This window comes from Carassius gibelio, chromosome B1, assembly GCF_023724105.1.
Source record: "Carassius gibelio isolate Cgi1373 ecotype wild population from Czech Republic chromosome B1, carGib1.2-hapl.c, whole genome shotgun sequence".
Taxonomy (NCBI): domain Eukaryota; kingdom Metazoa; phylum Chordata; class Actinopteri; order Cypriniformes; family Cyprinidae; genus Carassius; species Carassius gibelio.
In genome coordinates, this window is record NC_068396.1 from 36,806,808 (window position 1) to 36,819,989 (window position 13,182).

Consider the following 13,182-nt stretch of genomic DNA (forward strand, 5'->3'; position numbering starts at 1 on the left):
CTGCTGTGTTCATGGGTGGAATAAACATATGGCAGGACTTTTACTTTCTGGCTCCTGGAATGTCCACCTCTGACTGAGAGAGAGTTGTCAACCTTGCTGTCTCTCACAAGGTTCACATGAACAAGATGATGACAAAAATGTATCAGTGTTATGTTTTTTTTTTTTTTTTTTTGCTACCGGTAAAAACTACAAAGCAAAATCCCCAGTGTTAATTTAAGACTCTGAGTGTGGACTCATAGAAACACTGAAGCAGTGTTAAAATTAATGAAATAATTAAGAAGTTAATTGAGTTATGATTGACCATTATTGAAGAAACCTGATGTTAACAAGCAGAATCACCAAACAAGAAAATCACAATGTGTGTGTCACCATTATAGTGGTCCCCGTAGAACCCCAAAAATCTGGATTCGGTGCATCCCTAATAGTTTTAGACGAAAATGTTTAGAAAATGAATGAAGATTTAAAGTTGTTGATATTTATTACCAAATTGCTATTAATTAGTCAAAAATTATAAAATGTGCAATTATTTACTTGGTTCATTGACAACATGCAGATATAATTTTTAATACATTATATGGACTGATGTAAGGTTTCTCACAGTTTAACTTCAGTTTTATGACTTTAGTCTAATGGCATCATTGTGATGATGGCCTTGTTTCCACTATCTGCAGAAGGTGAAGTGTCATAACCATGTTCTATGTTCTTTAGAGTGTGAAAACCACAGTGCTGCTTTCATACTGATTATTTGTAGTGCTGTCACTGGTCATGAGTGTTGGTGAAACAGGTAAGTAGCTTTATTATCTTTCTTCAGATTAATTATCATCACATATATTTAGTGTATTTGTTGTATAGGCTAGATGTCTTACAGGGATTTTCTCGCAAACTCTAAGGTTCAAGGTCAAAAGTCCAAGTGGTCTTATATGTTGGTTACAAACACTTAGCTCAGAACTATTTTAGATATAAATATCTGTTTAAATTCTGATATCAAAGTGAAAATTCTAGTATCACTTTGTGCTTCAGTTGAGTTGAGTAAAATGTAAAAACTCAAAGCTTGAATTGTGTGTCAATGTGTGTTCTCTTAATATGTTTTCAATTAACTGTGTCTTTTCAACCATGAAAATGTTTCTTTAAGTAAATGTTACTTTAAAAATAATTTTTTGAGACAACATGCCGCTGAATAATATATGATTCTCCAGGAGACCAGGGAGTAAATTTACCATCTTTCTTCTTCGTTTTTTTTTTTTTTTTTTGTGTGTGTGTGTTTGCTTGCAGTGGCATGTTTTGTTTGTTGGTCAAAAAAAAAAAAAAAATGATTGCAAATGTTGATAATGACCAGTGAACAAAGAAAAATGAATATGTGCATGTTTTTATCTTGTGTTTAAGGCAAAGATCACATTTTATTTTCTCTTGGTCTTTATTTTCTTCTCTTTCCGCTGGACAGGAAGAGGAAGGTGAGATCATGCAAGCTTAACATAGTGTGACTGGTTTAGAAACACTGTGGTCAAGCTGAGTCTGACTAAACCTCCACAAACATCAGCATCTAGATGAGAGTGATTACAAATAAAATTACAAATTACAAATAAAGACAACTTTAAAATGACCTTCAAATAAATAAAACTTCAGTGAATTAAACTGGTTCATGACAGCTGAAATAAGACACTACACTGTTTATTTGTTGTAGGAATTGCTATGATGATGTCAGTCAGAATGGCTCCTCCCCTTGCTCTGATCTTTCTGCTCATGATTCACAGTGAGTCTCTGCAACACTTCAGAAACACGCAAAGCTATTTTTTTATTTATTGTTTTTATTAAGTTTTTATTTATTGTATTTGTTATTATTATTTTTATTTACTTTTTTATACAAAATCTGCTGCTATTTTGTTCCAAAAATGAATTCTGTGTTTCAGGGGTTTCTAGTGCTGAATGGGGTGTGAATTACAGACCTTCACACATCTGTGCACTAAAGAACTCATCAGTGATAATGAGCTGCACTTATACATACCCTACTGGATATCAGATCAGGAAAGTGTTCTGGACCAAAAACCCTTTGAAGGTTAAAAAGCTCCGAGATCTGTCTGAGGACCCTGAATACAGTCAGAGGCTTCAGTATCTGGGAGATAAACAGAAGAACTGCACCATCAGACTGAGTCATGTGACACAGAAGGATTCACACATGTACTATTTCAGATTCATCACTAATAAAACTGATGGCACATGGCTTGGTAAACAGGGTGTAAATCTTACTGTCACAGGTGACTTTGATGAAGTTTCACTCTTCTTCTGTGCATTATGTTGAATAATAATCAGTGTATGACAGCAGCACTAGATATAATGTGTGTGTTGTGTTCAGATCTTCAGGTGGAGTCTCCTGAGACAGTGAAAGAGGGAGATTCAGTCCGTCTGACATGTAAAAGCAGCTGTGATCTGACTGAAAGAGCAACATTCATCTGGTACAGAAACTCACAGCCATTAACTGAGAGAAGAGACAGAAACAATCAACTCCTGCTGCAGTCAGTCAGAAGAGAGGATGCAGGCAGATACAGCTGTGGTGTACAGGAACACACTTACATCTCTCCTGCTGTTCAGCTCAATGTCACCTGTGAGTACACATTCATTAGTTTTATGTATTTTATGTAACTTATGTTTATATTTGAAACATGTCATGTTTGTTCTCTTTAGACCCACCAAAGATTGTCTCAGTGTCCATCAGTCCATCTGGTGAAATAGTGGAGGGAGATTCAGTGACTCTGATCTGCAGCAGTGATTCAAACCCTCCTGCAGAAATCAGCTGGTTTAAAGGAAGAAAGTTTGTAGGATCTGGAAGAATCTACAGCATCTCAAAGATCAGCTCTGATGACAGTGGAGAATACAAGTGCAAGTCCAGCAATAAATATGGAGAGAAATACTCTGATGCTGTGACTTTAAACATAATGTGTAAGTTAATGATGCTTCATTGACTGGTATCAAACAGATAAGTGGGTTAACAGTTTTAAAACATGAATGTGACTCTTCATATGTCTGTTTTAGATGCACCCAGGAATGTTTCAGTGTTCATAAATGGATCAGGTGAAATAGTGGAAGGAGATTCAGTGACTCTGATCTGCAGCAGTGACTCAAACCCTCCTGCTCTGAACTTCAGCTGGTTTCAGGAGAATCAAATCTCCTCTGTTGGATCTGGACAGAGTTTCAGTGCACTACAGAGTGGACGCTTCTGCTGTGAAGCTCACAATCAACACGGATCTCAGAGATCAGATGCTGTTACTGTCACTGTTAAAGGTAGAGCATCTAATTTAGTTGCATCACTCCATCACTCAAGTGAAGCAAATTAATCTGTTCACGTATTATTTTTTTGTCTCTGTTGTAGGAAGTCTGATGTTGTACATATCCGTTGTAGTGATTTGTGGAGCTGCAGTTATCATCACAATGTTGCTGATTTGGTAAGACATGTAATATTTGATTGCAGGCACTTAACCTCATTTATAACTATAAGTAAGTAAAAATAAATAAAAAAATAAAATAAAATAAAAAAAGTTGTTAGAAAGCTTTCAACAAATGTTACATTTATTGGAAGATTTGTTTTTCCATCTTAGAAATAAAATGAGAATAATTTAAAGGCTGACATATGAAATATTATCTTATCCTAGAAATGCATTATTGTTCAATATTGTAAATCCAATATTGTTCTAATACAACATATTCATTCTGTACTCTTTTATGTAACATTTATTCTTGTTAAGGAGAAGCATCGTAAAAAAGAGAAAAGACAAACTCAAAACTAAGGTGAGCAAAATTATTTTATCAATAGTCTCATCAGTAAAACTGAAACAATGAATCTCAATTAATGAAATCTTCTAGCAAAAAAAAAAAAAAAAAAAGGTGATAAAATAAAATATAAAAGCATATACTTATTAATTATGCTTGACCTTCAGTAAACTGTGAATTATCCTACTGGGCAAAGTTACGTCCAGTGGACGTCCACTGAGGAGGCAAATTATTTTTTTTACTGAAAGTGTTCTGTATGTCCAATATAGACGTTCATGGAACCTCTGTACAAGGTTAAAAACTAGTTCAACTGTGGTCAGTGGTCAGTTTTCATTTAAATGATCATTTATACCTAATTTATACTGTTTTTGGATCAAAAAAATAGTTTAAAATGTGAACACAGAACAGCGTTATTAGTCTTAGAATGTTTAATTACTTTGGCACCAATAGCCTCGTGGGCAACATGCAGACATGTAGAACCATTATGCTTCAGGTTTCCTGAGTTCTAGTCCCAGTTTGTGGACTCTCCTGATCCTCTGCACTTTCACATGGTTTCCTGTCCACTTACAGTCACATTGAAATAAAAGCATAAAATGCTTACAAAACCAAAATTTAAGTATAAATCCTCTGACAAGAACTGATTTGTGAAAAATTGTGATAATATCTAGATCATGATGACAATCAGACATGTCCTTCAGCTGAAAAAGTACTTTGATCCGAAGAAGTTGAATGTTTAAAATTGAAATTAATCTGCTCGTGAAGAAAGTGAACATTGAACAAAACTGAGCTCCGATCTTGATAATTATGGTGATCCGACAAGTCCCTCAACCACATTACTCTTGCAGGGACCTGGAAATGATTTTGGTGTTCTCTGACAATCTGCATAATGAGCTGCACTTGTTCGTCTGTCAATGAGAGGAGACCATTGCACTCTTGGATAAATGCAATATCTCTTTCTTACATTTGCATTCATTTAGGAAGTCCTGTCAGAGATCTAGAATACATTTGCGAGTGTTCTGCCATTGTCGTGACATGTTGCCAAGTATGGTAAACCATATTTAGAATTTGTACACAAACACACACACACATACACACGCGCGCGCACGCACACGCACGCACACACAGTGAACAAAAACCCTGAATAGTAGACAGCCATTTCATATAGCAGGTAGATGTTTATTATTGATGTTTTATTGCCCTAAAAAAGTATTCTTGTAAAACTGGGGTTGAACCATGATATCACATGGACTATGGACTACTTAATGATGTTCTTACTATGTTTCTGGGTCTGGGAACATGTCAATTGCATTGCACTCTCTATGGAGGGTCAGAAATCTCTCAGATTTTATAACCAATATCTACATTTGTTCTTAAGATGAATGGAGGTCTTACGGGTTTGGAATGATATGAAAGTTAATAATGATTGATGACAGAATACATTTTTGGGTGAACAACACTTTAATGTTCAGACTGTCCTCTATTTCTGTGCCAAATTTAACTTTCACTTTCGCACAAGTGGTTATTTGTTCTGCCACAGTCTTAAGAGAGCGGAAGAAGAACACCAACTTATAAAATAGGTGCCCAAGCACCTTCGCATTGATTGGATTACAGTTATTGACTCGTACTACAAGTGATAAAATGGACCCTAACAAAACACAAAACTAGAGATAAATCAGATAGGAAGGATAACACCTTTTCTCTTGCTGTTGGCTGTCCAGTGCACTTCTTATCACTTTCACTAACACCAAAGCAGGTGAAGCTGAGTTACAATCACTTGTGCTTTCTAATTGGACAGACTGATTTCCCATGAGTTTAATTGACTTAGTGTTAAACTGTGATGATTAAGTGTTCCCTTTAATTTTGATCAGTGTAGTATGAGTCTGAATGCAGTTGTGAGTTGTTTATAAGGTTACTTGTTTGGTCTCTACTAATGTCTCCCTTTCTTCAATGTCAAAGATGAATCGTTCCAGACCTGATGATGACCGATATAAAGTATCTGATTTATCTGATTTAAGTTATTGATAGCTAATCCATTGGTGTGGATGCTAATCTGGTTATTGTTATAAATATCATTATAGTTAACAATCATTGGTATTTTTTTTTTTATTCAGTTTGGTCTCTATTCTGTTTTTTCTTCAATGTCAAAGATAAATCATTCAAGACCTGATGATGACCGATATAAAGTATCTGATGTTGAGATGACTGAAGATCTGTATGAGAATGTAAGTTATCATTATCTAGTCCATTGGTGTCAATGCTAATATGGTTATTGTTATAGATATCATTATAGTTAACAATCGTTGGTAAATTTTTTAATCAGTTTTCCCTCTGTTTTTTCTTCTATGGGAAAGTTGAATCATTCAAGACCTGATGATGACAGATATAAAGTATCTGATGTTGAGATGACTGAAGATCTGTATGAGAATGTAAGTTGTTGTAAGCTGTGGACACTAATAAGTACTAATAACCGTTGGTCAATTTTTGATTCAGTTTTCTTTCTATTCTGTTATTTCTTTAATGGCAAAGATGAATCATTTGAGACCTCATGATGATATACTTAAAGATACTGACATTGAGTCGACTGAACCTGTGTTTGAGAATGTAATGGTAAGTGATTTCACTCTTGATATCAATTGTCTACTGACTAAGTATATGATGCACACAATATGATTCACTGTTTAAGATCAAGTAATCTAGTGAAGTTATTTTATACTGACAAGAAATTTGAATTATTAATGTAGTAATTTACTTTCTTTCAGAGTAGCAGGCCGTAGTGTTTGGGACACTTGTCAAAACATTTTATATACGTTTTTTTTCTGTCTCTCTGTGTGTGGAGCCCTTAATGATTGACAGTAGTGTCTTGATTTACATAAATTAATTTAGCAGTTTACCCTTTGCAAAAAGCTTGATTAACAGGACCAGTCATAACCCCAAATCCAATTTTGTCTGACAAACGAATAAGACAGGAGGGTAGATTAACTTTGGTGAAAATTGTGTGTATTGACATCTTTCTGCAGTTGAAATAAAATATGTCCTGATGTTCATTCATGTTTATTTTGTGCTATAAGTAAATATGAAAAGATGATCGGTTCACATGCTGCTTGAACTGAGGCAAAAAATCTGTTACGGCACATTAAAGACCCACAAAATGGTATTTATTGTTTAAATCCCTTACAAATGTGAAATTTGATAGCTGAGCCTTTGTTTCATACCAGAAGTAAACAGCTTTGCCTTGTCTGTCGGTGTGTAGTCAATTCCCTTTTCGTTCTGCAATGCATTTTTCACTGCACGGGAACATGTAGTGTGAGAGCAGCATGACTTGTCAGACATAGCAACAGTAACTAAGGAGGATCAATTGGTTTTATCCATAATGATTCACAAATGATGATGATTAAAGATACTGTAATTTTATTCGACTGTACTAAAGCATTTTAAATTCCATTTGAATTATGAAAACAATCTTAATTTGTAACAAACAAACAAATAAAAAATAATATAAACATGTATGATCTCATTGTATGTATATCTTTAAAGAATATACTATATACAGTGCATTGCCTTTCTATTAAACTGTACTGTCATACTGCAACTTGTTTCCAGTCTTTGCTATGTATTTACATGCATTTGATCAGCAGAAGTTCTCAGTTGAAACACTGAATCATTTTACAAAGCAATTGGTTTAGTTGATTTATTTTAGAAAAGTTCCTTTCTCATGTCAGTAGTCTTGTCACAATGAATAGAAAAACCAAGCGTTTTTAAGGGATAGTTCACCCAAAAATCATAATTATGTCATTAATAAATCACCCTCGTTCCAAACCAGTGAGACCTCCATTTATCTTCTGAACACAGTTTAAGATATTTTAGATTTAGTCCGAGAGCTCTCAGTCCCTCCATTGAAACTGTGTGAACGGTATACTGTCCATGTCCAGAAAGGTAAGAAAAACATCATCAAAGTAGTCCATGTGACATCACAGGGTCAATTTGAATATTTTGAAGCATTGAAAATACATTTTGTTCAAAAATAGAAAAAACGAATACTTCCGTGTCTGTTTTGAGAGAGTTCAAAACAAAGCAGTTTGTGATATCCGGTTCACGAAACGAATCATTAGATGTAACCGCATCTTCTTGAACCAGTTCACCAAATCAAACTGAATCATTTTAAATGGTTCGCGTCTCCAATACGCATTAATCCACAAATGACTTAAGCTCTTAACTTTTTTTTAATGTGGCTGACACTCCTTCTGAGTTGAAACAAACCAATATCCCGGAGTAATTCATGTACTCAAACAGTACACTGACTGAACTGCTGTGAAGGGAGAATAGAAGATGAACCCTGAGCCGAGCCAGATAACAAACAATAGACTGACTCGTCCTCGGGTCGAGAACCGTTTCTGTCAGACGTGTCCGATTCGAGAACTGAGGAGCTGATGATACTGCTCATGTGTGATTCAGTGTGAAGCAGACTGACACACAGAGCGTCTGAACCGAATTGATTCTTTTGGTGATTGATTCTGAACTGATTCTGTGCTAATGTTATAAGCCCAGGTAAACTGAAGGCTGAATCAAGGGCAATCATCACCAATGACGGCAATTACGTTGAGCGCAAAAGAACCGGTGAACTGTTTTCTTCAACCGGTTTATTGAATCGAATTGTCCGAACTGTCAGAAATACTGGTGATCCTAAAACCGATGCAACCGGTTGTTGACTCGTGAACAAGTTAATGTTTTGTTCATTATCTGGCTCGGCTCGGTGTTCATCTTCAGTTCTCTCTTCACAGCAGTTCATTCAGTGTACTGTTTGAGTAAATGAATTACTCTGGGATATCGGTTTGTTTGAACTCCGAGGCAGTGTCACCCACATTAAAAAAGTGAACAGCTTTTCATTTGTGTCATTTGTGGATCAATGCGTATTGGAGCACGTCACTTCACTTTTTTACCATTTACCGTATAAAACAATTCAGTTTGATTTGCTGAACTGGTTCAAAAAGATCTGGTTACATCGAATGATTTGTTTGCTAACTGGATATCACAAACTGGTTTGTTTTTAACTCATAGTTTTTTGCTATTTTTAGACCAAAATGTTTTTCTGACCTTTCTGGACATGGACAGTATACCATACACACAGCTTCAATGGAGGGACTGAGAGCTTTCGGACTAAATCTAAAATATCTTAAAATCTGTTCCAAAGATAATGGAAGTCTTACTGGTTTGGAACAACATGAGGGTGAGTTATTAATTACATAATTGAGATTTTTGGGTGAACTATCCCTTTAACTCCCTCTCACAGGCACCATAGTTTTGCCCCTACTGGTCGAAAAAGCAACTGCATGTTCAAAAATAGAATAGAAAACTAAAGATCAAAAAGTTGATGCGGAAGCAGGAAAATTTGATTAAACGAATAATGAAGCTGATAATAGAGATGGCTGACTATGACATGATTAATCTGGAGCTGCAAGCGTTAACAGATGAACTAGAATTGTTAAAATTTAAGGCTCCAGCCAAAAGAAGAGTTTCAAATATATGTCTTTGATCACACATATTGTTCCCCCATAGCTATAGGTGTTGTTGTTGTTGTTCTTTTGTGGTTTGAAGTTGCTATGTGCTTTGCTTGTTCAGAAAATAGAAAAATGTAGATGATGCATTTTGCAACAAACTTGCAGAATGGAAACTCTACCTAGCTGTGCTGTTTTTGCTATGCTAACATGCAGGTGTGACCTTGTGGTTAACAAGGCATACTCGCATGCTTGAAAGGTGCTATAGATGGTTTTTATATGACCAGTTATGTGTGGCTAACCCTGCAATTTTTCCACTCTGAACTTTTGACACTCTGTATGGACTCTGATGAAGGTGATGTATGATGTGTGTATGAATACATGTGGTTACCACATAACTGGTGTTGAGTTCGTGGCCGTAGTCTGTGGTGAAGACCCACTTGCTGTTTCATATTTTTATTGTTTATGAGTAGGGCTGTCAAATGATTAACATTTTTTATCAAATTAGTCAGAATTTTCAGTGGATTAACCAGGATTAATAACGATTTGCAATTACACCTTAAACAAAAAAGTTTAACATTTACTTAGATCAAATTTACCTGAGCACTATATCAAACCATGCCATTTAACTACAGATAGTGTAAGAGTTTTAGGTGAACCAGCGGTTAAATATAGCCACATATCTATGAAATTATGCATAGAGAAACTCGAAAGAATGAACTCAGAAACACAAACATGCGCCACCATCACATAAGCAGCACTCTGGGCACTCTTGTTTGGGAGGTGTTCATTTGCTCTGCCACAATACTTTAGGATCGATATTTTCATGTTCTGAAGGCTTCAAGTGCCAGTAAAAACAAGTAAAAATGCATATGCTTTTCCAAACAGCTGTAATTTTCACTGCATTGCATGTAGGCGTTCTGTGCATGCGCAGTGTGAAACATAGGACGTTATAACAGGAAGAAGCTCCAGCGTATCAACCACCAAAGTCGTCTCTGTTTATCGAGCTTGGCAGGAATGTATTTGAGAGTAACTGGGGTAAAACCTTAAGCTTTTTCTGTGTTTTCGTTGAGGCGCTCGCCGCTGTTTTTTAATTGAGAATTCAGAGATCGATGAGACTTGAATAATTTGTCACACTGTGCATGCATGAAATGCGTTAAAAAAGTTGACGTATTTAACAACAAACAACTAATTAACGTCGTTAACGCGCTATTTTTGACAGCCCTATTTATGAGTTATTGTCTATAACTAAAACTTTATTACCTGCCATGAATATTTGAAAGCACTTAGCTTAGCCCATTCATTCAATATGGGCCAAGCAGAGAAGCTAAAACACCTCCACGTTTTCCCTATTTAAATACAGTTACTCGCGTAGTGTAACTCGACCTAGGACGGTAACACAAAACAAAACGTTGCGCTTTTCTAAGCGTGTAAAATGGATAACTATATTGTGTGGCGGAATACCATGGCAAGTGCTTGTAAGCACTTTGTCTTGGCACAGTAATAACCTCACTAGAGGGAGCGGGGCCGGTGAGAGGATTTTTCACCAGTGAAGATATGTGCTTTTTTATTTTTTACAGCCTCTCTTTCGACTCCTATTGGTCGAAGGGGAAACTGCATGTCCAAATGTTCTTTTCCGTTTTTAATAGATTTTATTTTTTATTCAAGGAGGTCTGTAACCAGCAACATTCGTAATGATGACTGTGGCATGTTTTACAACCTCTCTTTTTACACTTACTTACAGAAAAGAGAATTTAATTTCCAAAATTAACTTTATTTTTGTAATAGCCTTTTTTTCTTTACGGAGACAAAAATGAAACCAGTTTAATTCAAGAAAGTGGACAACTTTCTCAACTTGTAATTATCTTACTGTTTGAATAAGGAACGTCTCAGGTTACAAATGTAACACTGCATCCTCTAGGGGCCGCTATGGGGAACACTTTGTTGTGACCCCTGTCTGAAGCATACATTGAAAAAACACCAACTAGTTGGCAGGCTACAGCTTCTGACATCACTACCTGTGCGACCATAAAAAGGCACCGTGAGAACATGCCATTCACTTCTTCGTCTGAAGCTTGCGTCCGATGCATGGCAGGGAGCTAGAGGATGCAGTGTCTCATTCTCTACTCAGGGATCCATGGTTACATTCATAAACTGAGAGTTTATCATGCTTGTCAAAATCATGCCGAACACTAAGTACCAACTCGACCATTCTCATGGGAGTTGCCCTTGGGACGTTTAGACGGCTGTCTGTGACAGTACCCCTTACAGCCAAAGGCCTAACCTACATTCCCAACTTAATGGTTAGCCCTCAGCATATAGGATTTTAGAAAGAACGCAGAATACTAGCGTGCAAACTTACCAGAGTGTGGATTTCAGAAAGTGTGCAAAGACTTCACGTGCACACTTACCATAGCATGGAATTTCAAATACTGTTCTAAGGAGGGGCTATCGTGGCACTCTGATAGAGCAGCTCATAGATGGAATGTTGCATCTCAAAACAGTATGTTTGAGAGTCATCAACTCGATATATTGAAAAAATACTGGAGTGCTCTGGGGAAAAAGCAGAGAGCTCAGCCTCATATGAGAGGAGAACTCCGAGCCCAGAGTAGCGCGCTCATAGGCAACCCTTTTTTGGAAAAAGGGGAGCGATGCTAAATTACCACGAGAATCATGCAAATAGCCCCTCATGTTGAGGGAAGTGATGCTTGGAGTGTATAAATAAATACACACTGGCTGAATGGAGCCCAAGGAACCAAGGTCTAATCATCTCAAGAAAGGGAATGAGGTGGAGCATGTAACCATTACTATACAGGATTTCAGAAAGTGCGCAGAGACTTGAGTGCACACTTACAACTTACGTGGATTTTAGGAAGTGTGCAAAGTGTTCACGTGCACACTGACCACCATGTGGTTTTGAGAAAGTGCATAAAGCTTAGCATGTGTACCTAAAGGTTCCTAAGCATCGCAGAGGCGCTGAATTCTTATATTCAGAAACAGAGAGAGAGAGAGAGAGAGAGAGAGAGAGAGATTCACTAAATACATGAAAATGCAAGCTCAATATTTTAGTTCCATCTGAGTAACACAATGGCTTAATCCTTTCGAGTCGATTAATTATGTATTGTGTAATTGCGTTATGAGTCATTTTCTGCTGATAACCCCAAAAATAACTTAAATTACACTTTCGGTTTTGATCGTACAGATAAGAGCAATACATGAATCAAATCTTTAAAGGGTCTACATTTTCTTGTGTACAGACATAATAACAACAAAACTTTGAGCATGTATAAAATAAAGATAACAAACAGCCTTTGTCTGTGCTGATCTTCATTTACAAGCACATCATTAAAATAACTATAATTCAGTGAATACTCAATGAAAAGACATCAGAGATATATCTATAGAAACTTGATATGTCTACTTTAAAACTAAACAAGTGCTGCCGAAATCATAATATAAAATTAACAACACACCAGTGTTTTTGTTGTTGTTTGTTTGTTTGTTGTCTTTGGACCAAAATATCATTTAGTTTAAGTCATATTTTAGTCATCTGACTTTTTTTAAAGTTTTAGTCTAGTTTTATTCGGCTAAATAGCAAGTTGGAGCTAAACTCTGCAGGACACATATTTATTTGTGCTATTTATACCATGTTTAAGTATCTTTCAAGTTTGTAGGTGTCCAGGTACAGAAACAGAATAATCAAATTTAAAATAGCACTGTATAGTATTCACTGTAAAAATTAAATATACAGTCAAAACTACATTTATTCAGACACCTCCAACATTTCTCACATTATCACAGTTTATTTGCTATAGTTTAAAAAATGGAAATAACGTGACAATAATTCAGTTAAACTTTGTCAGAACCAATTCATCTTGATATTGTCAGATAACTTTGATAGAAATGCATGTAATTGATTACATTCAAA

At 36.0% G+C, this 13,182-nt stretch overlaps 1 protein-coding gene across 1 annotated transcript in view; it reads left to right on the plus strand.

Moving 5' to 3' along the window:
• The first annotated feature begins 754 nt into the window (after nt 1-754).
• LOC127948724 (B-cell receptor CD22-like) overlaps nt 755-13,182 on the plus strand; it is a 52,382-nt gene continuing 39,954 nt past the window's right edge. Inside the window, exons 1-7 of the mRNA XM_052545382.1 lie at nt 755-784; nt 1,384-1,451; nt 1,682-1,750; nt 1,908-2,252; nt 2,351-2,599; nt 2,680-2,934; nt 3,028-3,276. Coding sequence (XP_052401342.1) covers nt 1,690-1,750; nt 1,908-2,252; nt 2,351-2,599; nt 2,680-2,934; nt 3,028-3,276 — 1,159 coding nt within the window. The 5' untranslated portion in view covers nt 755-784; nt 1,384-1,451; nt 1,682-1,689. The remainder of the gene's footprint in view (nt 785-1,383; nt 1,452-1,681; nt 1,751-1,907; nt 2,253-2,350; nt 2,600-2,679; nt 2,935-3,027; nt 3,277-13,182) is intronic.